Source organism: Natrix helvetica, assembly GCF_964273705.1.
Source record: "Natrix helvetica genome assembly, chromosome: 7".
Taxonomy (NCBI): domain Eukaryota; kingdom Metazoa; phylum Chordata; class Lepidosauria; order Squamata; family Natricidae; genus Natrix; species Natrix helvetica.
In genome coordinates, this window is record NC_138558.1 from 2,867,254 (window position 1) to 2,893,873 (window position 26,620).

The following is a 26,620-nucleotide window of genomic DNA, read 5'->3' on the forward strand; positions in this document are numbered from 1 at the left end:
AACCCTCTGGAATGACCTCCCCCCCGACATCAGAACCACCACTGACCTCCGCTCCTTCCGGCAAAAATTGAAGACTCACCTGTTCCGATTAGCGGGCCTGGCATAATTACAACTGTTACCTCCTGGTAGACGTATTATTAACTGGTTATTTTAGGGGTATTGTTTTTAATTTAATTTGTGTGTTTCTTAGGGGTTTTAAAATTATATTTATATATACTGGCTAACTGTACAGTTCTTTTTAACTCTATTTTTAACCTCCTCCATATTTAACTGTACATATTTAATTTTTCTATTTATTGTATTTTGATGTATTCTTTGCATGGACTGTACACCGCCCCGAGTCCCTTTTGGGAGAGGGGGCGGTCTAGAAGCACAGTAAATAAATAAATAAATAAATAAACTGGAGGAAGGTTGCAAAATGGGGCAAAGGTCTCACTTAGAAACAGAAAGTTTGGGTTCAAATTCGGGGTCGTAGGTCGAGGACTACGACGAATCCTTCGTCTCTTCCCCTTTTGCAAGGCAAGCAGCCGTCCTTCCTCTCTCCTCTAGAGGGCAGCCGCGAGCCAAGCCGGGTGCTGGAGCTGCCCTCATTCAACATGGCGGCCGCCGCTTCCTCCCTTCCGCTTATCTAGGCCGGGAAGTGAGGGCGGAAGTGCTCGTGAGCAGCCGGGAGAGCAGCTGAGCGACCCAGCCAGATCCTCCCGCTCGATCCAATGGATTGCTACACGGCCAATTGGGATCCCCTGGGGGAGTCCGCCTATTATCGGTCAGTGCCTTTCTCCCCCCCCCCCATAGAAGCCTCTTCCTGCGATTGCAATTAAGGTTTAATATATATATATGTATGTTTGTGCACAAAACCCACAAAACAACTCATTTTCTTTGCCCAGGACAGCTTTAGCAGCTTTGAATTGCAAAGCCCATCCTCCCCAGCCAGAAGGGGATGATGAGACCAATAGGATAATAATGTTACAACTCTCCCAGCAAAGGGCCTCCCTGCAGCAGGCTAGGATCCCGGGGTTAGGTAGGGGTGTGGGTGTGTGTCTGTGTGTGTGTGCGCGCTAATGTCTTTGGCAGAGTCAGATTAACAGTGTTGGAAGGGGCCTCGAAGGTCATCCAATCCAACCAACCAACCCCCCCCAAACTCCCTCCCCCGGCTGCCCAAGCAGGAGACACCACACCAGAGGTCTTCCAACTTGACAACTTTAAGACTTGTGGACTTCGACTCCCAGAATTCTCCAGCTGGCTCTTCTGTTCAGTTTGCTGAAGTCAAGATATATTATGCTTACTGCATACCCGCCATCTATTAAGAAAGTTACCCTATGTGGCTGCCTGGAGAATTCTGGGAGTTGAAGTCCACAAGTCTTAAAAGTGGCCATGTTTGGGGACCTCTGCCCTATGCCATTTGTGACAGATGTCAGTCCAATCTCTTCTTGAAATCCTTCAGGGATGAAGTTCCCACAACTTCTGAACGCAAATCAGCCTGTCTTTCCCTTTTATTGCATTGTTACTTTTGTGGGTGACTTAAGGCTGTTGGGTTTTATGTGCAGTTTCTGTTGATCTCTTTTATGTGGCTGTTTGCACCTTAAACTGCATTCAGGGATTGCATTCCTCTTGAAAGGAATTTGGTTATTCCTTTTGCATCTGCTTTTAAAGACTTTAGCTTAATAGTAGTAACTGCTTGTAACTATCTTGGAGTCCTGGTGGACAACCATTTAAATAGGAGCCAGCCGTGTGCAGCAGCTGCCAAAAAAGCCAACACAATTCTAGGCTGCATCAACAGAGGGATAGAATCAAGATCAAGTGAAGTGTTAATACCCCTTTATAAGGCCACACTTGGAATACGGCATCCAGTTTTGGTCGCCACGATGTAGAAAAGATGTGGAGACTCTGGAAAGAGTGCAGAGAAGAGCAACAAAGAGGATTAGGGGACTGGAGGCTAAAACATATGAAGAACGGTTGCAGGAACTGGGTATGTTTAGCTTAAGAGAAAGAAGGACTAGGGGAGACATGATTTATTTATTTATTTATTTATTCTTCGCATTTCTAAACCGCCCCCTCTCCCAAAAAGGGACTCGGGGCGGTGTACAGTCCACACAACACATAACAGGTAATAAGTACAATATAAATATAAATATAAATATACATATACACATGGAGGAGGTTAAAAAGTTAAAAGAACTGTATAGAAGAATAAAATATGGCTCTAAGAGCCCTAAAATCAATTAAATTTAAAATGCTACCCTTAAAATAACCAGTTGAGAGTATACTTCCAGGAGGTAGAAGTTGTAACAATTATAATTATGCCAGGCCAGCTAATCGAAACAGGTGAGTCTTCAATTTTTGTCGGAAGGAGCGGAAGTCCGTGGTGGTTCTAATATCGTGGGGGAGGTCATTCCAGAGGGTTGGGCCCATCACAGAGAAGGCCCTATTCCTTGGCGCCGCCCGCTGGCATTGCCTGGTGGACGGCACCTGGAGAAGGCCCTCCCTGTGAGACCGGATTGGCCGCAGGGATGTATGTGGGAGGATGCGATCCCGCAAGTAACTAGGTCCTGTGCCATGGAGCGCTTTAAAGATGGTAATCAGCACCTTGAAACGCACCCGAAAAACCACAGGTAGCCAGTGCAGCTCGCGCAGGAGTGGTGTTACGTGGGAATATCTAGAACTTCCCATGACAACCCGCGCGGCCGCGTTCTGGATAGCAGTCTTCCGATATCTCAGGGGTTGCCATAAAGAAGAGGGAGTCAAACTATTCTCCAAAGCACCTGAGGGCAGAACAAGAAGCAATGGGTGGAAACTAATCAAGGAGAGATTCAACCTGGAACTAAGGAGAAACTTCCTGACAGTTAGAACAATTAACCAGTGGAACAGCTTCCATCCAGAAGTTGTAGGTGCTTCATCACTGAAGGCTTTCAGTAGAATATTAGATTTCTGTAGCTTTTTTAAAAAAAGTTATCTGGTTTTTAACGATCAGGTTGCAAAAACAATTATCTAAATTATTGAAACACTGACGCAGAAGGAGCAGGACAGGACGGTGGTGCAGGACAGAGAGGTGAAAGCTAAATTATGATTTTTTTTAAAAAATCTACTCTTATTTAATTAATTGATGTTGTAAGCTGCCCAGAGTTGTTGCATATGAAATTGTTGATAGATAGATAAATAAATAAAATTAGTACTTCTTTCCTCTCTAGGAAACTGGAACTTTATAGCATGAGCTGGAATTTGAAGGAAGACCTACGAGATTATTTGGTGGCTGCAGCCCCGTACGGGGGTCCCATCGGTAGGTGACAATCCTTCCTTTCTCTCAACCCTTTGCTGCAAAAACCTCTTGGCATCTGTGAAAATATCTACAGACCCCTCGCATCCTGGACACAAATTGTTTCAACTCCTACCCTCAAAATGACGCTATAAGGCATTGCACACCAAGACAACTAGACACAAGGACAGTTTTCCCCCCGAACGCCATCACTCTGCTAATAGGTCCTTCAACACTGTCAAATTATTCACCAAGGCTGCATTATTATTACTCTTAGCCTTCTCGTCCTTTCTATCACCCATCTTCTCCCACTTATCACTGCAGGACTGTAATTTTGTTTGTTAGTATCCTTATGATTTATATTGATATTGATTGTTTCCTGATTGCTTATTTGTACCCTATGACTATCATTAAGTGTTGTGCCTTATGATTCTTGATGGATGTATCTTGTCTTTTTATGTACGCTGAGAGCATCTGCACCAAAGACAAATTCTTTGTGTATCCAATCACACTTGGCCAATAAAGAATTCTACTCTATTCTGTTCTATTCTATTCTATTCCTGATTCTTTATTCTACTCTGTTCTGTTCAGTTCTATTCTATTCTTCATTCCAATATTCTATTCTATTCTATTCTATTCTATTCTATTCTATTCTATTCTATTCTATTCTATTCGATTCCTGATTCTTTATTCTACTCTGTTCTGTTCTATTCTATTCTATTCTATTCTTCATTCCAATATTCTACTCTATTCTATTCCTGATTCTCTACTCTACTCTACTCTACTCTATTCTATTCTTCATTCTAATATTCTATTCTATTCCTGATTCTTTATTCTACTCTACTCTGTTCAATTCTATTCTATTCTTCATTCCAATATTCTATTCTATTCTATTCTATTCTATTCCTGATTCTTTATTCTACTCTGTTCTGTTCTATTCTATTCTATTCTTCATTCCAATATTCTATTCTATTCTATTCCTGATTCTTTATTCTACTCTACTCCACTCCACTCCATTCCATTCTATTCTATTCTATTCTATTCTATTCTATATTCCAATATTCTATTCTATTCTCTTCCTGATTCTTTATTCTACTCTGTTCTGTTCTATTCTATTCTATTCTTCATTCCAATATTCTACTCTATTCTATTCCTGATTCTCTACTCTACTCTACTCTACTCTATTCTATTCTTCATTCTAATATTCTATTCTATTCCTGATTCTTTATTCTACTCTACTCTGTTCAATTCTATTCTATTCTTCATTCCAATATTCTATTCTATTCTATTCTATTCCTGATTCTTTATTCTACTCTGTTCTGTTCTATTCTATTCTATTCTTCATTCCAATATTCTATTCTATTCTATTCCTGATTCTTTATTCTACTCTACTCCACTCCACTCCACTCCACTCCATTCCATTCCATTCTATTCTATTCTATTCTATATTCCAATATTCTATTCTATTCTCTTCCTGATTCTTTATTCTACTCTGTTCTGTTCTATTCTATTCTATTCTTCATTCCAATATTCTACTCTATTCTATTCCTGATTCTCTACTCTACTCTACTCTACTCTATTCTATTCTTCATTCTAATATTCTATTCTATTCCTGATTCTTTATTCTACTCTACTCTGTTCAATTCTATTCTATTCTTCATTCCAATATTCTATTCTATTCTATTCTATTCCTGATTCTTTATTCTACTCTGTTCTGTTCTATTCTATTCTATTCTTCATTCCAATATTCTATTCTATTCTATTCCTGATTCTTTATTCTACTCTACTCCACTCCACTCCATTCCATTCCATTCCATTCCATTCCATTCTATTCTATTCTATTCTATTCTATTCTATTCTATATTCCAATATTCTATTCTATTCTCTTCCTGATTCTTTATTCTACTCTGTTCTGTTCTATTCTATTCTATTCTTCATTCCAATATTCTACTCTATTCTATTCCTGATTCTCTACTCTACTCTACTCTACTCTATTCTATTCTTCATTCTAATATTCTATTCTATTCCTGATCCTTTATTCTACTCTACTCTGTTCAATTCTATTCTATTCTTCATTCCAATATTCTATTCTATTCTATTCTATTCTATTCCTGATTCTTTATTCTACTCTGTTCTGTTCTATTCTATTCTATTCTTCATTCCAATATTCTATTCTATTCTATTCCTGATTCTTTATTCTACTCTACTCCACTCCACTCCATTCCATTCCATTCCATTCCATTCCATTCTATTCTATTCTATTCTATTCTATTCTATTCTATATTCCAATATTCTATTCTATTCTCTTCCTGATTCTTTATTCTACTCTACTCTATTCTATTCTATTCTATCTTGAACTGCTAGTGATTTACAATACAGGTATATTTTTCTTATTTCTTTACTATTTTTTTTTGCATTTTCAAATTGCCCACTTTGCTCCATGCATGCAGAGGACTAGCAGCTCAAAGTGAAACAAAGCAGGGAGAGGCTCAGCTCAGCTTTCTTGTTATCTTTTCCTGGGTTTCCCCCCCCACCCCTTATTCTGGTATTAAATTTGTTGTCTTGGGTCCTCTGTCTTGCCTTTCGCTTTGCCCATGCTCAGGAGCCTCATATGAATGAGTGCCCACCCTTGCCAGATACAAAACAGGAGAGGAGATGTGGGAAAGCAATGAATTCATTTCTTTTCTCTTTTTTTGTTTGCCTATTTTTATTTTTACTCCAAAGTTAAAATACAAAACCCAGAATTCCAAAAAAAAAGGGGGGGGGGCTAAAAAAAGAGACTTAAAAAGGTACACCAGAAACCAAGACATTGCAGGTATGATAGTCCTTCACTTACGACCAGAATTGAGCCCAAAATTTCTGCTGTCAGGTGGAAACTGGTTCAGTGAGTTTTGTCCCATTTTACGACCTTTCTTGCCACAGTTGTTAAGCGACTCCCCGAATTTGATAAAGTGAGTACTGTGAGGACAATCAAACCAGTGGAACTGCTTGCCACTAGAAGTTGTGGGCGCTCCACCACTGGAGGTTTTGAAGAAGAGAGTGGACAACCGTTTGTCTGCAATAGCATAGAATCTCCTGCTTGAGCAGGGGGTTGGACTAGAAGACCTCCAAGGTCCCTTCCAGCTCTACTCTGATGGATTATGAAGCCCACAACTGGGTTAAATTTGCCAAGTTTGGAAAACCGCTGGACTGAGCTGAGATTTAATTTGGATGTGGGGAGGAAGGGAAGGACGTGTGGGTTGGCCCAAGGCAAGGGAGATAAAACTCAAGGACTTCCCCAGTGAACAGTCTTCACATTACTTATCATTTAAGGAGGCATCAGAAGGCAGCCAGCTGTGTCTCTGGGGGTCTCAACCCACCCAACTCATTTTTTAACCCCTTGCACGCCTGAGCTCCCAAGGTCTCACAATTTCCAATTAGGGGCGTCCTTCCTCCTCCTCCTCTGCCTCCTTCTCCTCCTTCTTTTCCTTCTTCTTCGTCTTCCTCCTCCTCCTCTTCTTCCTCCTCTTCCTCCTCTTCTTCTCTTACTCCTCCTCCTCCTCTTCTTCCTCCTCTTCCTCCTCTTCTTCTCTTACTCCTCCTCCTTCTCCTTTTTCTTCTTCTTCTTCCTCCTCCTCTTCTTCTTCCTCTTCTTCTCCTTCTTCTTTTTTCCTCCTCCTCCTCCTCCTCCTCCTCTTCTTCTTCTTCCTCCTCTTCCTCCTCCTCCTCCTCCTCTTCCTCCTCCTTCTTCTTTTTCTTCTTCTTCTTCCTCCTCCTCCTCCTCCTCCTCCTCCTCTTCTTCTCCTCTTTCTCCTTCTCCTTTTTCTTCTTCTTCCTCCTCTTCCTCCTCCTCCTCCTCCTCCTCCTCCTCCTCCTCCTCCTCCTCCTTCTCCTCCTCTTCTTTATCATCATCATTATTATTATTTTAATTTGTAGCCCTGATGAAAAACAAGAAGGAGAAATCTCCCAGTTCCCGGCCTGTTTTAGAGATCTACTCTGCCTCGGGAATCCAGCTGGCCAGCGTAGTGGTGAGTAAGACCCCTGGGTCACTTCCAGGCAGTCCTCGTCTTACAATGATTCAGTGTCTGTTCAAAGTTACAACGGCAATGAAAAAAAGCACCTTAGGGCCATTTTTCACACGACCGTTCCAATGTCCCCAGGGTCAAGGGATCAGAATTCGGCTGCTTGGCCATGGACTCGTATTTACGACGGTCGCAGTGTCCTGGGGGGGGTGAGCTGATCCCATTTTGCGACCTTGTTACAAGCGAAATCCATGCGGAAGCCGGGTTCACTGAACATATTCCTAACTGCAGGGATTCACTTAACGACAGTGGCAAGAATGGTCGTAAAGTGGGGCAAAGCTCAATTAGCAAATGTTTCACTTCACGACAGAAATTTGGGCCTCGATTGTGGCCATAAGTCGAGGACTTCCCGGAATTGCCATGTTACACCGGTGTTTTTCAAGCTTGCTGACTTTTAAGATAGGTGGATTTCATCTCCCAGAATTCCACAGCCAGCATAGCTGGCTGGGGATACTGGGAATTGAAGTCCACCGATCTTAAAAATCAGGAAACTTGAAAAACAGAGTTCTAAACCAACTCAGCAGGATGGGAGATGTAGTCGGTCAACATTTAGTGACCCTTGGGTGGAACAAGGGAGCGAAGCAACAGCTGGCTGGGGATACTGGGAGTTGTAGTTGCATCCGTGCAACGAGTTGCTTTGGATGAAGGGAGGGGAACATGGGACCCCGAGCTAACAAGGGCAGACGCCTTGAGATGCAGGCAGAGAGCCAAGCCTTGGAACCTGCTGGGGCTGATGGGAGCTGTGGTCGAACAGTCTTGCGAGCGCCACTGTCTCTTTGCCACTAGTGGAAGGATTCTCCGGCGATGTTCCTGGGATGGACCACCAGCGAGGAGCTCCTCAGTGTCCAAGAGAACGGGATCGTCCTTCTCCACAGCCTTTTCGGGGAATTCAAGAAAAAAGTCACCATGAGCAACGTAAGTGACAGCAAGCTGAGGGTTGGGCGGAGGTGGGTTCAAGACACAGTCGTGCAGAGTCTCGCCACACGCTAAGCCTCCAAGAAGCAAGCCGTGTTAGGAAAGCCCATGCCTCCATTGGACTTCTGTTATAAACCAGGGTTAAGTGGAGGGAGAATTGGAGTCTGCTGCAGAAGGACAACTGATTCTCTATTTATTCTATTCTATTCTCTATTCTATTATTTTCTATTCTATATTTATTCTATTCTGTTCTATTCTATTCTCTACTCTATTATTTTCTATTCTATTCTGCATTCTACTCTATCCTCTCCTCTATTCTATCTATTCTATTCTCTATTCTATTATTTTCTATTTTATTCTATTCTATATTTATTCTATTCTCTATTCTATTCTCTATTCTATTCTATATTCTATTATTTTCTATTCTATATTCTATTCTCTATTCTATTATTTTCAATTCTATTTTATTCTATATTTATTCTATTTTCTATTCTATTATTTTCTATTCTATTCTATATTTATTCTATTCTGTTCTATTCTATTCTATTCTATTCTATTCTCTATTCTATTATTTTCTATTCTATATTTATTCTATTCTCTATTCTATTGTTTTCTATTCTATTCCATTCTGCATTCTACTCTATCCTCTCCTCTCCTCTATTCTATCTATTCTATTCTCTATTCTATTATTTTCTATTCTATTCTATTCTATTCTATTCTATTCTATTCTATTCTATTCTATTCTATTCTGCATTCTACTCTATCCTCTCCTCTATTCTATCTATTCTATTCTCTATTCGATTCTCTATTCTATTATTTTCTATTCTATTCTCTATTCTGTTCTATTCTATTCTATTCAGAGTGCGGTTAAAAAACCTACTCTGTGAAGTTAAGGGCATGCACACTTTGCATTATGGGTTTTTGGACCCCAACCCCAAAAAGGTTAGCCATCCTACACCGTTTCAGGCGAGTGGCAGATGAGCGCCTCCAGTTCCTTGGCTTAGAACCAGAACCGATCCACTCGTCCTCCTTCCCCTCCTGTCCCTCAGGACGTGGTGCAGGAACATGTGCTGGAAGCCCGGGTCTTCTACACAGCCTACGGCACTGGCTTGGCCATCCTCTCCGCCCTTCAGCACCGCTTCAGCCTGGCCAACAACATCTACGACATGAAGCTACGGAGGCTTCCCAGCGTGCCAGGTGGGGCTCCCTCCCTCTAGCGCCCTCTCCTGGGGTGGAGGAGGGACTTGGTTTCCCCGCGCAGGTAATCCTCGACTTAACGGCCAAAACTGAGTCCTGTGGCTAAGCGAAACATTGGTTAAGTAAGGACAACTGAGGACGGCCCACGCTCCTCGCTCGCTTGTGACATGTGTTTTTTTAGAATAGTATCCAGACAGAGTTGAGCCTTTCTTCTCTCCAGAGTTCAGATGGATGACCTCTTTTTGCCCCTTCTCCGGCCAGGTCTTCAGGGGGCCCCCTCCTGCTGGACGGTCCTTTGTCAAAACAGGGTCACCAACATTCTCCTTGCGGTCGGACAAGAATTGTACTTTCTGGATGACGCAGCCTACAATCCGGTGGTATGTGTGCGAAACTCCTTTCGTTCTGAAATTGTAGGTATTTCTGCAGGGCGTCTGGCGGGGGCATGGAGTTCGGCGTTCTTGACTAGATAAGCCATGGTTTGTAGCCAGAGGTTGGGCATCGGGGAATGGATGGAAACTAATCAAGGAGAGAAGCGACTTGGAACGCAGGAGGAATTTCCTAACAGGGAGGACAATTAACCAGTGGAACTCCTTGCCACCAGAAGTTGTGGGTGCTCCATCGCGGGAGGTCTTTAAGAAGAGATTGGATAACCATTGGTCTGGAATGGTGTAGGGTCTCCTGCTTGAGCAGGGGGTTGGACTAGAAGACCTTTAAGGTCCCTTCCAGCTCTATTCTGATGAAACAGAATATTTGCATTCTGTTTGCCGTCAGGGTTACGAAGACAGAAAAGACACACAATCTGGGGGAAAAGATTGGAGAGGCAGTTTGGTCTACTGGTTAAGGCACCAGGCAGGAAATTGGGGGATGGTGAGTTCAAGTCCCACTTTAGCTGTGAAAGCCAGCTGGGAGACTTTCAGCCAATCACCAGGAGACGGTGAGTTCTAATCCCGCCTTAGGCACGAAAGCCGTCTGGGAGACTTTCAGCCAATCACCAGGAGAGGGTGAGTTCTAGTCCCGCCTTAGGCACGAAAGCCGTCTGGGAAACTTTCAGCCAATCACCAGGAGACGCTGAGTTCTAGTCCCGCCTTAGGCATGAAAGCCAACTGGAGAGACTTTCAAACAATCAACTTTCAGAATCAACCATTCTGGCTGCAAAACGCACAGGCTTGGGTGGATGTGAGCCTGATAGACACAGGTAGTCCCTGGGCTATGACCATTCGTTTAGTGACCATCCAAAGTTCCTATCGTGCTAAAAAAAAAAGAGTTTATTTGCCACTGGTCCTCATACTTACAACCGTCGCAGCATCTCGATGGTCACGGGCTAAAAATCTGAGTGCTTGGCACAACCAGTGTATATTTGTGACGGTCGAAGCGTCCTGGGCTCATGGGATTGCCCTGTGCGTCCTTCTCACGGGGCTTCCAACAAGCCAGGATTCGCTTAATGACTGCCACCAAAAGGTCACAAAATTGGGCCTGACTCACTTAATGACCACATCGTGGGCCCAATGGTGGTCCTAAGTCAACTATCTGCTCCCTAAGGGGATCAGTCAATGCGGGGAAGGGCAGCGGGGTCTTAAATATAGCCTGTGGTCTCCTTTCCTTTCTGTAGACCCTGCCTGGGCTCAGCCCGCACGCCGGCTCCTTCCTCAGGATGGCCGTGTCGTTCAACCACCGGTTTTTAGCGCTCTTCACCGACACCGGCTACATCTGGATGGGCCGGTCGAACTTAAAGGTGAGATCCAAATCCCAGAATTCCCCTGCCAGAATGGGTGGACTTCAACTCCCAGAATTCCCCTACCAGAATGGGTGGACTTCAACTCCCAGAATTCCTTGCCAGCATGGATAGACTTCAACTCCCAGAATTCCCCTGCCAGAATGGGTGGACTTCAACTCCCAGAATTCCTTGCCAGCATGGGTAGACTTCAACTCCCAGAATTCCCCTGCCAGAATGGGTGGACTTCAACTCCCAGAATTCCCCTGCCAGAATGGGTGGACTTCAACTCCCAGAATTCCCCTGCCAGAATGGGTGGACTTCAACTCCCAGAATTCCCCTGCCAGAATGGGTGGACTTCAACTCCCAGAATTCCCCTGCCAGAATGGGTAGACTTCAACTCCCAGAATTCCCCTGCCAGAATGGGTGGACTTCAACTCCCAGAATTCCCCTGCCAGAATGGGTGGACTTCAACTCCCAGAATTCCCCTGCCAGAATGGGTGGACTTCAACTCCCAGAATTCCCCTGCCAGAATGGGTGGACTTCAACTCCCAGAATTCCTTGCCAGCATGGGTAGACTTCAACTCCCAGAATTCCCCTGCCAGAATGGGTGGACTTCAACTCCCAGAATTCCCCTGCCAGAATGGGTGGACTTCAACTCCCAGAATTCCTTGCCAGCATGGGTGGACTTCAACTCCCAGAATTCCCCTGCCAGAATGGGTGGACTTCAACTCCCAGAATTCCTTGCCAGCATGGGTAGACTTCAACTCCCAGAATTCCCCTGCCAGAATGGGTGGACTTCAACTCCCAGAATTCCCCTGCCAGAATGGGTGGACTTCAACTCCCAGAATTCCTTGCCAGCATGGGTAGACTTCAACTCCCAGAATTCCTCTGCCAGAATGGGTGGACTTCAACTCCCAGAATTCCCCTGCCAGAATGGGTGGACTTCAACTCCCAGAATTCCCCTGCCAGAATGGGTGGACTTCAACTCCCAGAATTCCCCTGCCAGAATGGGTGGACTTCAACTCCCAGAATTCCCCTGCCAGAATGGGTGGACTTCAACTCCCAGAATTCCCCTGCCAGAATGGGTGGACTTCAACTCCCAGAATTCCCCTGCCAGAATGGGTGGACTTCAACTCCCAGAATTCCCCTGCCAGAATGGGTGGACTTCAACTCCCAGAATTCCCCTGCCAGAATGGGTGGACTTCAACTCCCAGAATTCCTTGCCAGCATGGGTAGACTTCAACTCCCAGAATTCCCCTGCCAGAATGGGTGGACTTCAACTCCCAGAATTCCCCTGCCAGAATGGGTGGACTTCAACTCCCAGAATTCCTTGCCAGCATGGGTGGACTTCAACTCCCAGAATTCCCCTGCCAGAATGGGTGGACTTCAACTCCCAGAATTCCTTGCCAGCATGGGTAGACTTCAACTCCCAGAATTCCCCTGCCAGAATGGGTGGACTTCAACTCCCAGAATTCCCCTGCCAGAATGGGTGGACTTCAACTCCCAGAATTCCTTGCCAGCATGGGTGGACTTCAACTCCCAGAATTCCCCTGCCAGAATGGGTGGACTTCAACTCCCAGAATTCCCCTGCCAGAATGGGTGGACTTCAACTCCCAGAATTCCTTGCCAGCATGGGTAGACTTCAACTCCCAGAATTCCCCTGCCAGAATGGGTGGACTTCAACTCCCAGAATTCCCCTGCCAGAATGGGTGGACTTCAACTCCCAGAATTCCTTGCCAGCATGGGTGGACTTCAACTCCCAGAATTCCCCTGCCAGAATGGGTGGACTTCAACTCCCAGAATTCCTTGCCAGCATGGGTAGACTTCAACTCCCAGAATTCCCCTGCCAGAATGGGTGGACTTCAACTCCCAGAATTCCCCTGCCAGAATGGGTGGACTTCAACTCCCAGAATTCCTTGCCAGCATGGGTAGACTTCAACTCCCAGAATTCCCCTGCCAGAATGGGTGGACTTCAACTCCCAGAATTCCCCTGCCAGAATGGGTGGACTTCAACTCCCAGAATTCCCCTGCCAGCATGGGTAGACTTCAACTCCCAGAATTCCCCTGCCAGAATGGGTGGACTTCAACTCCCAGAATTCCTTGCCAGCATGGGTGGACTTCAACTCCCAGAATTCCCCTGCCAGAATGGGTGGACTTCAACTCCCAGAATTCCCCTGCCAGAATGGGTGGACTTCAACTCCCAGAATTCCCCTGCCAGAATGGGTGGACTTCAACTCCCAGAATTCCCCTGCCAGAATGGGTAGACTTCAACTCCCAGAATTCCTTGCCAGCATGGGTGGACTTCAACTCCCAGAATTCCCCTGCCAGAATGGGTGGACTTCAACTCCCAGAATTCCCCTGCCAGAATGGGTGGACTTCAACTCCCAGAATTCCCCTGCCAGAATGGGTAGACTTCAACTCCCAGAATTCCTTGCCAGCATGGGTGGACTTCAACTCCCAGAATTCCCCTGCCAGAATGGGTGGACTTCAACTCCCAGAATTCCTTGCCAGCATGGGTAGACTTCAACTCCCAGAATTCCCCTGCCAGAATGGGTGGACTTCAACTCCCAGAATTCCCCTGCCAGAATGGGTGGACTTCAACTCCCAGAATTCCCCTGCCAGAATGGGTGGACTTCAACTCCCAGAATTCCCCTGCCAGAATGGGTGGACTTCAACTCCCAGAATTCCCCTGCCAGAATGGGTGGACTTCAACTCCCAGAATTCCCCTGCCAGAATGGGTGGACTTCAACTCCCAGAATTCCCCTGCCAGAATGGGTGGACTTCAACTCCCAGAATTCCCCTGCCAGAATGGGTGGACTTCAACTCCCAGAATTCCCCTGCCAGAATGGGTGGACTTCAACTCCCAGAATTCCCCTGCCAGAATGGGTGGACTTCAACTCCCAGAATTCCCCTGCCAGAATGGGTGGACTTCAACTCCCAGAATTCTCCTGCCAGAATGGGTGGACTTCAACTCCCAGAATTCCCCTGCCAGAATGGGTGGACTTCAACTCCCAGAATTCCCCTGCCAGAATGGGTGGACTTCAACTCCCAGAATTCTCCTGATTAATATCAAAGCAAATATTTTTTGATATACTTTTCTTTTTCTTCTGCTTCCCGCCAGGAAAAAATGGCTGAATTCACTTGCGACTACCGATCCCCTCCCAAGCAGATGGCCTGGTAAGCAACCCCAAAACTGCAGGGGTCCTTTTGCCTTTGCCAAAAACCGATTACCAGCAGTCCTCGACTTACAACAGTTTTGGTGCCCGTGATATAAAAGAGATGCGGAGACTCTAGAAAGAGTGCAGAGAAGAGCAATCAAGAGGATGAGGGGACTGGAGGATAAAACCTACGATGAACGGTTGCAGGAACTGGCTAGTCTAGGGAAGAGAAGGACCAGGGGAGACAGGAGAGCATCTTCCAATATTTGAGGGGCTACCACTGGGAGGAGGGGGGTCAAGCTGTTCTCCAAAGCCCCCGAGGGCAGGACAAAAAACAATGGATGGAAACTAATCAAGGAGAGAAGCAACCTAGAACTAAGGAGAATTTTCCTGACAGTTATAATAATTAACCAGTGGAACAGCTTGCCACCAGAAGTTGTGAATGCTCCAACACTGGACGTTTTTAAGAAGAGGTTAGATAACAATTTGTCTGAAGTGGTGTAGGGTCTCCTACCTGGGCAGGGGGTTGGACTAGAAGTCCTCCAAGGCCCTTCCGACTCCCTTACTCTTTCTTCTTAACGTGACAGGTGTATGCGACAACACAGCCAACAGCGTGCCGTTGTGATGGTCTGGGACCGGTGCCTTGTGGTTGCTGGAAGCGACCAGCAGAGCATTCAGTATCCTTACTCAAAACTCACAACAGTCCTGAAAAAAATGTGACTTACAACCAGGTAGAATGATGAGCCTCTATTGTTTGAACCAGTCTATCTTAGGATGGAATCCTGCATTCAGTTCTGGTCGCCACGATGTAGAAAAGATGTGGAGACTCTAGAAAGAGTGCAGAGAAGAGCAACCAAGAGGATTAGGGGACTGGAGGCTAAAACATATGAAGAACGGTTGCAGGAACTGGGCATGTTTAGCTTAAGAGAAAGAAGGACTAGGGGAGACATGATAGCATCGTTCCAATATCTCAGGGGTTGCCACAAAGAAGAGGGAGTCAAGCTATTCTCCAAGGCACCTGAGGACAGAACTAGAAGCAATGGGTGGAAACTAATCAAGGAGAGAAGCAACTTAGAACTGAGGAGAAATTTCCTGACAGTTAGAACAATTAATCAGTGGAACAACTTGCCCCCAGAAGTTGTGAATGCCCCAACACTGGAAGTTTTTAAGAAGATGCTGGATAGCTATTTGTCTGAAACGGTATAGGATTTCCTGCCTAGGCAGGGGGTTGGACTAGAAGACCTCCAAGGTCCCTTCCAACTCTGCTATTGTATTGTATTTTATTGTATTGTATTGTATTGTATTGTATTGTATGTGGGTGGAGTTCTCCAACTTGTGGAGGTCTCCTGAGGTGGCGGGGGGGGGGCGTGTCAGCAGAGATAATCTTTCTCTATCAATTTTCAAAGATTAGTTCCGCAATTCCTTAATGCCAACCCTCAGATACCCTCTGAGTGAGGATTCGCACCTGGTCCCAGAGCTGGACGGGGTGCGCATTTTCTCTCGCTCCACCCACGAATTCCTCCACGACATCCCAGGTGGGTTTTCCTGGCCAGACCGTGAATCAAGAGGACTAGGAACTTTCCCCGACCTTTAAACAGTCCGACCGTGAACAAAGAGGACTAGAAACTTTCCCCGACTTTTAAATAGTCAACAGTCAGGACTTCCCACCCCTCTTTTCTCTTTCAGAGGCCAGTGAGGAGATCTTCAAAATTGCCTCCATGTCACCTGGGGCCTTGCTGCTTGAAGCGCAGAAAGAATACGAGGTAAAATAAGGCGATTGAGAAGGGGCAGAACGGAAAACACTAGGAAAAACTCCTTGGTCCTCGACGTACAACCACAAGGGAGGCCAGAATGGATGTTGCTAAGCGAGAAATGTGCTTAAGTGAATTTTGTCCTATTTTACAAACTTTTCTCGCCACAGTTGCTCAGGGAATCCCTGCCGTTGTTAAGTGAGTCACCCGGTTGTGAAGTGAATCGGGCTTCCCCCGTTGACTTGGCTGGTCAGAAGGTCGCAAAAGGGGATCGTGTGACCCCGGGACGCTGCGACCGTCGTGAATGTGAGCCCGTTGCCAAGCATGCGAATGGAAATCATGTGACCACGGGGGGTGTTGCAACGGTCATAAGTGTGAGAAACAGTCATAAGTCACTCTTTCCAATGCTGTTGTAACGTTGAACTTTGAACGGTCACTAAGTGAACTTTGAACCATCACTAAATGAACTGTTGTAAGTCGAGGACTAGCTGCACACTCCTGCCGCTAAGGCTGCAGAGATATTTACCAACCAACACTTGGGGAAATGAGATGCAATTTTTGGGAAAAGCCCCAGTTATAATTTTAAGGCAAAGTTTTATTATGAAGTATCAATCCAAGATATAGGTAGTCCTCAACTTACAACAGTTCACCTAGTGACGGTTGGAAGTTATGACAGCACTGAAAAAGAGACTTATGGTCATTTTTCATTCTTACGTCCATTGCATTATCCCCCGTGATCACATGGCAGCTGACTCATATTTATGACGGTCATGGGATCCCCTTTTGCGACCTTCGGACAAGCAAAATCCATGGGGAAGCCCGCTTCACTTAACGATGGTGTTAATGAGTTAAAAACTGCAGGAATTCGCTTAACCATCGTGGCACAAACGTTCGTATAAGCTGGGTAAAACTCACTTAACGTCTGTCTCGCTTAGCAGCAGAAAATTTGGGCTCACTTGTGGTCAATCCTCTCCAGGTAGTCCTTGACTTATGACCACAGTTGAGTCCCAAATTTAAACCGGTTGCGTTTCTTCTCTCTTATCAGAAAGAAAGCCAGAAAGCGGAGGAATACCTGCGTGAAATCAAAGACCAGAAGCTGCTTTCGGAGGCGGTCGAACAATGCATTAAAGCAGCCAGCTACGAACATTCCCCGCCCATCCAGAAAGCTCTGCTCCAGGTAAGGAGGACAGGTAAATCCTTGCAGGGGGTCTGGGCCCAGCCCTCTGCTCAGGTAAGAAAACAGAGGGAGGGTTGGGATAGACCAGTGGTTAGCGAACTTTACAACTTGAAGATGGGTGGACTTCAATTCCCAGATTTCCCTATCCAGCATGATTTAAGATGGGTGGACTTCAACTCCCAGAATCCCCCAGTCTGCATGCTTTAAGATGGGTGGATTTCAACTCCCAGAATCCCCCAGCCATCATGATTTAAGCTGGGTGGATTTCAACTCCCAGAATCCCCCAGCCATCATGCTTTAAGATGGGTGGACTTCAACTCCCAGAATCCCCCAGTCTGCATGCTTTAAGATGGGTGGATTTCAACTCCCAGAATCCCCCAGCCATCATGATTTAAGCTGGGTGGATTTCAACTCCCAGAATCCCCCAGCCATCATGCTTTAAGATGGGTGGACTTCAACTCCCAGAATCCCCCAGTCTGCATGCTTTAAAATGGGTGGACTTCAACTCCCAGAATCCCCCAGCCAGCATGATTTAAGATGGGTGGACTTCAACTCCCAGAATCCCCCAGCCAGCATGATTTAAGATGGGGGGGCTTCAACTCCCAGAATCCCCCAGCCAGCATGATTTAAGATGGGTGGACTTCAACTCCCAGAATCCCCCAGCCAGCATGATTTAAGATGGGTGGACTTCAACTCCCAGAATCCCCCAGCCAGCATGATTTAAGATGGGGGGCTTCAACTCCCAGAATCCCCCAGCCAGCATGATTTAAGATGGGTGGACTTCAACTCCCAGAATCCCCCAGCCAGCATGATTTAAGATGGGTGGACTTCAACTCCCAGAATCCCCCAGCCAGCATGATTTAAGATGGGTGGACTTCAACTCCCAGAATCCCCCAGCCAGCATGATTTAAGATGGGGGGGCTTCAACTCCCAGAATTTCTTTTGCAAGCTTTCCCACTTTGCTTGATACCGTAAGGACTAGAAACTTGCATGAGCAAGGAAAATAATTTGCTCTGTTCTTTCTCTACCTGTAGGCCGCCTCTTTTGGAAAATGCTTCATTGACAAATTTGCACCGGAAAACTTTGTGGAAACCTGCCGAGATCTGCGGGTGCTTAATGCCGTCCGAGATTACCAGATTGGGATCCCGCTCAGCTTCGATCAGTATCCTTTCCTGGCGGCGGAACCAAAATGGATCACGGGAAGCTGGATTTCTGCCTCTTTTTTTCTGCCTCCGGATTCATGCAAAGATTTGCTTTCTCGTCAGTTCTGGCCAGCCCCTGATTCAACAAATCCATTTTTTTTAGCAAACAGTCCATAAAAACATTTCTGCTGTTTCCCAAAAAGACAGGTGGTCCTCGACTTATGACCACAATGGAGCCCAACATCTCCATCGCTCGGCAGGGTCGTTGTTAAGCGAGTTTTGCCCCCTTTTACGACCTTTTTTTCTCACGGTGATTAAGCGAGTCACTGCGCTTTGTTAAGTGAAATGTGTCATCATTAAGCGTGTCTGACTTCCCCCGTTGACTTGTCTCCTCAGACGGTCACAAAAGAGGATCAGGTGACCCCTGCGACTGTCGTAAATATGAGCCACTGTAACTTCAAACAGCCGCTAAATGAACGGTTGTAAGTCGAGGACTGCCTGTAATTTGGGGAGCGGTAACGTACAAGCTTCCCATCTCCCCTCCTTCAACGTACCTGAACAAACTCATCCTAGAAAATTCTTAACAGATGCTTTACAGATATAAGCAGCTGACCAAGGAGGTTTTGCTGGATAGGTAACTTAATTCCTCCTATAAATGTATTGCACATCTGGGTTAATTTTTTCTCTTCTTTTTCCATCTGGAAACGGGCAAATCTTGATTGATCTCAGTTTAAGGGCTGCTCTGGCTTACGGGACACTGAGGCTGAGCATAGGTAGTAGCCAAAATTATTATTTTATTATTATTGTTCCGTTCAATCTGGTTGATTCTTCGAGACATCTTGGGTAGTATTCTTGGCAAAGTTTTTCAGAACTGGTTGGCCATTGCCTCCTTCCTAGGGCTGAGGGAGAGTGACTGGCACAAAGTCATGCAGCCAGCTTTTATGCCTAAAACAGGACTAGAACTCGCCGTCTCCTAGGGATTGGACTAAAGTCATCCAGTTGGCTTTCTTGCCTAAAGTAGGACTAGAACTCACTGTCACCTTGTGATTGGCCCAAAATTACCCAGCTGGCTTTTATGTGTAAGTTAGGACTAGAACTCAATGTCTCCTAGTGACTGGCCCAAAGTCACCCAGATGGCTTTCATCCCTAAGGGGGAACTAGAACTCACTGTCTCCTAGTGACTGGCCCAAAGTCACCCAGATGGCTTTCATCCCTAAGGGGGAACTAGAACTCACTGTCTCCTAGTGACTGGCCCAAAGTCACCCAGATGGCTTTCATCCCTAAGGGGGGACTAGAACTCACCGTCTCCTGGTGATCTGTACAAAGTCACCCAACCGGCTTTCTTGTGTAAGTTAGGACTAGAACTCACTGTCTCCTAGTGACTGGCTGAAAGTCACCTGGTCAAATTTCATGCTTAAGGTAGGACTAGAAGTCACCGTCTCCTGGTGATGGTGGACCCGAAGTCACCCAGATGACATTGAAGCCTTTGAACGTCCACCACTACACTAAGCTGGCTTTTCTGTAGCCAAAGATAGACTGCCCCTAAAGCTGGAGGCTCTCTTTTGGCTCCTGGTTAGAGATGGAGCCTTGTTCCACGGGAATTGCATGCCTCTCAATAAACCATGGCTGGTAGCCTCGCCATGTGACCTGATCCTTCGGCCGTTGTATCTTAGGGTGGTTTTAAGAAGACTCTACCCAATCGCCATCAAGATTTGCGAGTATCTCCGTCTCTCCGAATTCCAAGGGATAAGCAGGATTTTGGCCCACTGGGCCTGTTACAAGGTATGTACGGTCCGGAAATCCGTCACTAAGCGTGAACAGCCTGCCAAGCCCCCAGGTTACAGTCACGTGATCACCGGGCCCTGCAACAACTCTTAACTTTGGGCACCGGTTGTAAGTCCCTTCATTCGTAATTTCAAAAGGTCATTAAGCGAACAGTCGTTAAGTGAGGACAGCCTGAAATTGCATTTTAACGGCCCCCTCTTTGTTCCGTGCCGTTCTCAGGTTCAACAGAGAGAGAAATCAGATGAAGAATTGGCCCAAGTCATCAACCAGAAACTTGGCGACGCTGTGGGCATTTCGTATTCGGACATCGCGACGCAGGCTTACGAGAGCAATCGGGCAGAACTGGCTATTAAGGTTCGAGAGGAAGGGGTTCTGATCTGAGGAGGGACTGAGAAGGAAAAGGGGGTGGGGGGGTCTAAGAAGCAGGAAGCAACAGGAATAGGAATGGAATGAATGAGCCAGAAGGGACCTTGGAGGTCTTCTAGTCCAGCCCCCTGCTCAAGCAGGAGACCCTCTACCATTTCAGATAAGTGACTGTCCAGTCTCTTCTTAAAGACCTCCAATGATGAAGCCACCACAAGTTCTGGTGGCAAGCTGTTCCATAGGTTAATTGTCCTCACTGTCAGAAATTTTTCCTTAATTCCAGGTTCCTTCTTTCCTTGATTAGTTTCCATCCGTTGCTTCTTGTCCTGCCTTCTGGTGCTTTGGAAAATAATTTCTCCTCCTCCTTTTGGGGGCAGCCCCTCAAATACTGGAAGACTGCTATCATGTCATCCCCTAGTCCTTCTTTTCTCTCGATTAGCCGAACCCAAATCCTGCAAACTTTCTTCCTACGTTTTTGTCCCCAGGCCTCTAATCCTCTTTTCTTTGCATTTTTTCCAAAGTCTCAGCATCTTTTTTGTAATGCGGTGGCCAAAATTGGTTGCAGTTATTCTAGGCGTGGCCTTACTAAGACTTTATAAAGCAATAGTAATACTTCGTGTGATCTTGATTCTATGCTTCTGTTTATACAACCCAGGATTATATTAGCTTTTTTGGCTGGCTCGTGTCTAAGTGATCGTCCATTAGGACTCCCAGTTCCCTCTCATTGTTTCCAATATTTGGTCCAGAGTCACCTTGCACCAAGCAGTCCAAACATTTAATGAAGAAATACAATTTAATAAAGGAAGGAAGGAAGGAAAAAAGAGAAAGAAAGAAAGAAAGAAAGAAAGAAAGAAAGAAAGAAGAAGGAAAGAGGAAGGAAGGTAGGAAGGAAGGAAGAGAAAGAAAGAAAGAGAAACGAAGGAAGGAAAAAAGAGAAAGAGAAAAAGAAAAAGAAAGAAAGAGGAAGGAAGGTAGGAAGGAAGGAAGGAAGAGAAAGAAAGAAAGAGAAAGGAAGGAAAAAAGAAAGAAAGAAAAAGAAAGAAAGAAAGAAAAAGAAAGAAAGAAAGAAAGAAAGAAAGAAAGAAAGAAAGAAAGAAAGAAAGAAAGAAATGGGTCTCCACTTGTAGGAGTTGCAAGCTTCTTGGTTTGCAGAAATGTTGATAAGAAATGGGTAGTTCAGAGGAGTGGGTCCCCCCATCCTGGCCTTTTCCCTGATGTGCTAGCTTTCTAGATACAAGGGACTCGTCTCTCCTTCCTGGAAAAATTTCAAATTGCTTCAGAGTTTTTATATGCGTTCTGCAGACTGATGGGCCAACCGCAGGAAGCGAGAACAGAGTCCTTGGCGGTCATGCCAGATCAGCCTATTTTCAACCTTGGCAACTTGAAGAAGTGGGGACTTCAACGCCCCAGAATTTCCTTTTGTAAACCTTGTGTTTTATTTTTTATTTTTGTATTTTTTGCAGCTGCTGGAATATGAACCCCGGCCGGGGAAGCAGGTGCCTCTTTTGCTGACCATGAAAAAAAGCCATCTGGCCTTGAGCAGAGCCATCGAGAGCGGAGACAGTGACCTGGGTAAATCGGGAACGGGGGGTGGGGTGGGAGGATGGATGGATAGAGACAGACAGATAGATGAGAGAGATGATAGATATAGATAGATGGATAATGAGATAATTACATAGATGATAGGTAGGTAGGTAGATGGATACAGATAGACAGAGATATTGAGATAGATATGAAGAGGGATGGATGGATGGCTAGATAGATAGAGACAGATAGATAGACAAACAGATTGCTAAGATAGTTATAGATAGATAGTTATAAAGACAGATAGATAGTTATAAAGATAGATAGGTATAAAGATATATAGATAGATAGAGATAGATAGATAAAGACAGATATAAAGATATATAGATAGATATAAAGATAGATAGAGATAGACAGATAGATATATAGATAGATAGATATAGATAGATATAGATATACAGATAGATAGATATAAAAAGAGATATAGATAGATAGATGATAGATAGATAGACAGACAGACAGACAGACAGACAGATGATAGATGATGATGATGATAGATAGATAGATAGATAGATAGATAGATGATAGATAGATAGATAGATAGATGATAGATAGATGATAGATAGATAGATGATAGATAGATAGATAGATAGATAGATAGATAGATAGATGATAGATGATAGATGATAGATAGATGATAGATAGATGATAGATAGATAGATAGATAGATAGATAGATAGATGATAGATGATAGATAGATAGATAGATAGATGATAGATAGATAGATGATAGATAGATAGATAGATAGATGATAGATAGATATAGATAGATAGATGATAGATAGATAGATAGATAGATAGATGATAGATAGATAGATGATAGATAGATAGATGATAGATAGATAGATGATAGATAGATAGATGATAGATAGATAGATGATAGATAGATAGATGATAGATAGATAGATAGATAGATAGACAGACAGACAGACAGACAATCACAATACAAATACAGAGTACCCAGCCAGTTTAGCTATCTTTCTCTCTGAAGCCCTTGCAGATATGCTAAGGGAAGGTCAGGAAGGGGGGGGGGAAGGGGGGGATTTTTTCCTAACCTCCTCCCAGGGGAAACGCAAGAGCAAATTAATCCGCTACCTCAGCTGCGAATTGCAGGCCCCATCCTCCCCAGCCGAGAGGGCGGATGGAGCAGGGTGGCAAACGTTCTCTTTTCTGCTTTTCTCTCCCCGTGTAGTTTATACCGTCATCTCGCGCCTGAAGGACGAACTCGGCCGGGGCGATTTCTTCATGGCTTTGCAGAACCAGCCTGTGGCGTTGAGTCTCTATCGTCAGGTGAGGCTTTGGGCCACACCCTCCGTTGCTGACGCTGGCCTGGCGGCACAGAAGCTGCCAAGATGCAGAGAAACAGACCAGACTCTAATCTGCGCATTGGGGAATATATGAATTTCCAGCTTTTTGGCTGGAGGGTTCTGGGTGACTTTGGGGGCCACATCCAGCCCAGAATTTAAATCTGAGCCTCCTTGGTGTATGTGAAGGGATTCTGGTCACGTTTTTTTTCAAATTTGGCGAGTTTAAGATGTGTGGACTTCAATTCCCAGAATTCCCCAGTCGCAAAAGGAACACTGCGACCGTCATAAATGTGAGTCAGTTGTCAAGCATCCAAAGGTAAACCTTGACCGTTGACCCGGGGATGCTGCAATGGTCGTAAGTGTGAAAAAACGGTCCTAAGTCACCTTGTTCAGTGCCGTTGAAACTCCGAACGGTTGCTGAATGAGCGATTGTAAGTCAAGGATCTAATCGGTAAAAATCAAACTGTCTTATTTTGCCTTTTGTTTCCTCTAGGCTTTCTGTCAACAAACTGTGCCTAAAATGAAATAAAATGAAATAATGAAATAAAATAAAATATTAAATTAAATTATTATATATATATATATATATATATATATATATATATATATATATATATATATATATATATATATATATATATATATATATATATATATATATATATATAATAAAATAAAATAATAAAACAGAACAGTAAAACAAATAAAACAATAAAATAAAACAATAAAACAAAATAATAAAATAAAATAATATAAATAAATAAAATAATACAATACAATACCAATACAAATACAATACAAATACAATATAAATACAAATACAAATACACTACAAATACAATACACTACAATACAAATACAATATAAATACAATATAAATACAAATACAATACAAATACAATATAAATATGATACAATACAATAAATCTGACGTAAAAAGTCTCCAAATAACGTGTTTTAAGCCTCTTAGGCTCACTCCAGGGCGAGAGGGGAAGTGTATACTTTTAATAAATAAATATAATATGTAAATTAAAAGGTTCTTAAATATTAAAAAAACATGAAGAGCCACAGAAATGAGGATGATTAATTGATTTATACCCAATTTTTTTCATGTACCACTCTTGTTCCTCCTCAGTTCTGCAAACACAAGGAGCCCAACACACTCAAGGATCTCTACAATCAGGATGACAACCACCAAGAACTGGGCAACTTCCACGTCCGTAGCAGCTACGTCAGCGAGAAGGTAGGTGCCGTTGCAACATGGCGGCGGACATCGAAAAACCGCAGGCAGATTCCCATCCGGGGGGGTGGGGGTGCCCCTCGGAAACGAGGGGGAAATTATATAAATATAATTTATATATATATATATATTCACACCTGCATTGTATGTTCTCCCGAGTAGCCTGCAAACCTTTGGCATTTGGGGTTAAAAGGGATGATAGACAAACCACAATTAATTAAGTTTAATGATTCCTCTCTTGCTCTCTGAAAGTTTCTAGTCCTTAAAGGTCTGGTTGAAATCTCCGGAAGTGGGCCTGGAAGGATTTACCGGTAGATGGGGAGGCAGACAAAATAGAAGAGAACAGAATAACAAAGTTGGAAGGGACCTTGGAGGTCTTCTAGTCCAACCCCCTCCTCAGACAGGAAACCCTATACCATTTCAGACAAGTGGCTGTCCCATCTCTCCTTAAAAACCTCCAGCGATGGCGCACCCACAGCTTCTGGTGGCAGGCTGTTCCACTGGTTAATTGCCCTCACTGTCAGGAAGTCTCTCCTTAATTCCAGGTTGCTTCTCTCCTGGATTAGCTTCCACCCATTGCTTCTCGTCCTGCCTTCAGGGGCTTTGGGGAATAGATGGACCCCCCATCTTCCGGTTATTGCTCTGATCTTTGATTGAAGTGCTTTTGGCTTCTTCAGGCATTTTTTGCCAAGTAGATTAACCCTGCAGGATCCGTTTTCTTCCTCAGTCGATCGAGGGGCGTGTGGCCAGTCTGCAGAACGCAGTCGACGAGTACTACAAAGCCAAGAACGAGTTCGCAGCCAAGGTGAGGGCAAGAGGCACCGTGGGCTAAAGAGAGCTTGATCCAGAGTGCAGGTTGTCCTTGATTTACGACGGCAGTTGTGACCGGAATTTCTGTTGGCTGTGGCAAGATGGCCATGGTGTGTTGGTCGTGGCAAGTTGGCCATGGGAAGATGGTATGGTAAGCTGACCATGGCCAGTTGGCCATGGCAAATTGGCCATGGCAAGATGGCTGTGGCAAGTTGGCCATGACTAGTTGGCCATGGCAAGATGGCCATGGCAAGATGGCTGTGGCAAGTTGGCCATGGCAAATTGGCCATGACTAGTTGGCCATGGTATGTTGGCTGTGGCAAGTTGGCCATGGCAAATTGGCCATGACTAGTTGGCCATGGTATGTTGGCCGTTGCAAGTTGGCCGTTGCAAGTTGGCCATGGCAAATTGGCCATGACTAGTTGGCCATGGTATGTTGGCCATGACTAACTAGTTGGCCATGGTATGTTGGCCATGACTAGTTGGCCATGGTATGTTGGCCATGACTAGTTGGCCATGGTATGTTGGCCATGACTAGTTGGCCGTGGCAAGTTGGCCATGGCAAGTTGGCCATGACTAGTTGGCCATGGTATGTTGGCCGTTGCAAGTTGGCCATGGCAAGATGCCCGTGGCGAGTTGTCCCAGACCTATCTGAAAAGCAAGGTGCTTTTTCCTTCTTCTGCTCACCAGGCCACCGAAGACCAGATCAAGCTTCTGCGTCAACAGCGTCGCTTCCAGGACGACTTGGACAAGCCCTACGTGGACCTTTCCCTGCACGACACCATCTACAGTCTCATTCTGGACGGGAAGCACAAGTTAGCCGAGCATCTTTACCGGGATTTCCGGATCCCCGATAAACGGTGAGGACAGTCCCGGGGAGAGGGCCGTGGTCCTGGAAACCCAGGGCAAAGGGCTCGACCTCCCGCCCCATACGCTGGCTGGAAAGGGGCAGGCCTGTTCCTTCTCACAATTGGGGTTCTCTGCCACTCAGAGCGGAATAAACCGGGATGGGTTACCCAGGTGGCTTGAGATAAAATAGATAGTCCTCGGCTTATGACCACAATGGAACCCAACAGTTCTGTTGCTAAGCGAGACAGTTGTTCAGTGGGTCTGGGAATGTCACAGTTGTTAAGGCAATCATGGACAGAATGGCAAAAAGAGTTG

At 45.0% G+C, this 26,620-nt stretch overlaps 1 protein-coding gene across 2 annotated transcripts in view; it reads left to right on the plus strand.

The window, feature by feature from the left end:
- The first annotated feature begins 632 nt into the window (after positions 1-632).
- VPS16 (VPS16 core subunit of CORVET and HOPS complexes) overlaps positions 633-26,620 on the plus strand; it is a 30,966-nt gene continuing 4,978 nt past the window's right edge. Inside the window, exons 1-21 of one of the 2 annotated variants that reach the window (XM_081960181.1) lie at positions 633-766; positions 3,189-3,277; positions 7,169-7,260; positions 8,101-8,229; positions 9,279-9,426; positions 9,688-9,803; positions 11,036-11,158; positions 14,262-14,317; positions 14,886-14,975; positions 15,739-15,833; positions 15,985-16,061; positions 17,095-17,226; positions 18,261-18,388; positions 18,967-19,002; positions 20,042-20,150; positions 20,373-20,507; positions 21,980-22,088; positions 23,292-23,389; positions 24,542-24,649; positions 25,374-25,451; positions 26,147-26,316. In XM_081960181.1, the coding sequence (XP_081816307.1) occupies positions 714-766; positions 3,189-3,277; positions 7,169-7,260; positions 8,101-8,229; positions 9,279-9,426; positions 9,688-9,803; positions 11,036-11,158; positions 14,262-14,317; positions 14,886-14,975; positions 15,739-15,833; positions 15,985-16,061; positions 17,095-17,226; positions 18,261-18,388; positions 18,967-19,002; positions 20,042-20,150; positions 20,373-20,507; positions 21,980-22,088; positions 23,292-23,389; positions 24,542-24,649; positions 25,374-25,451; positions 26,147-26,316 (2,171 nt within the window). In that variant the 5' untranslated portion in view covers positions 633-713. Of the gene's footprint in view, positions 767-3,028; positions 3,050-3,188; positions 3,278-7,168; positions 7,261-8,100; positions 8,230-9,278; positions 9,427-9,687; positions 9,804-11,035; positions 11,159-14,261; positions 14,318-14,885; positions 14,976-15,738; positions 15,834-15,984; positions 16,062-17,094; positions 17,227-18,260; positions 18,389-18,966; positions 19,003-20,041; positions 20,151-20,372; positions 20,508-21,979; positions 22,089-23,291; positions 23,390-24,541; positions 24,650-25,373; positions 25,452-26,146; positions 26,317-26,620 lie in introns of those variants that run through there. The other variant, XM_081960182.1, reaches the window with a different exon arrangement.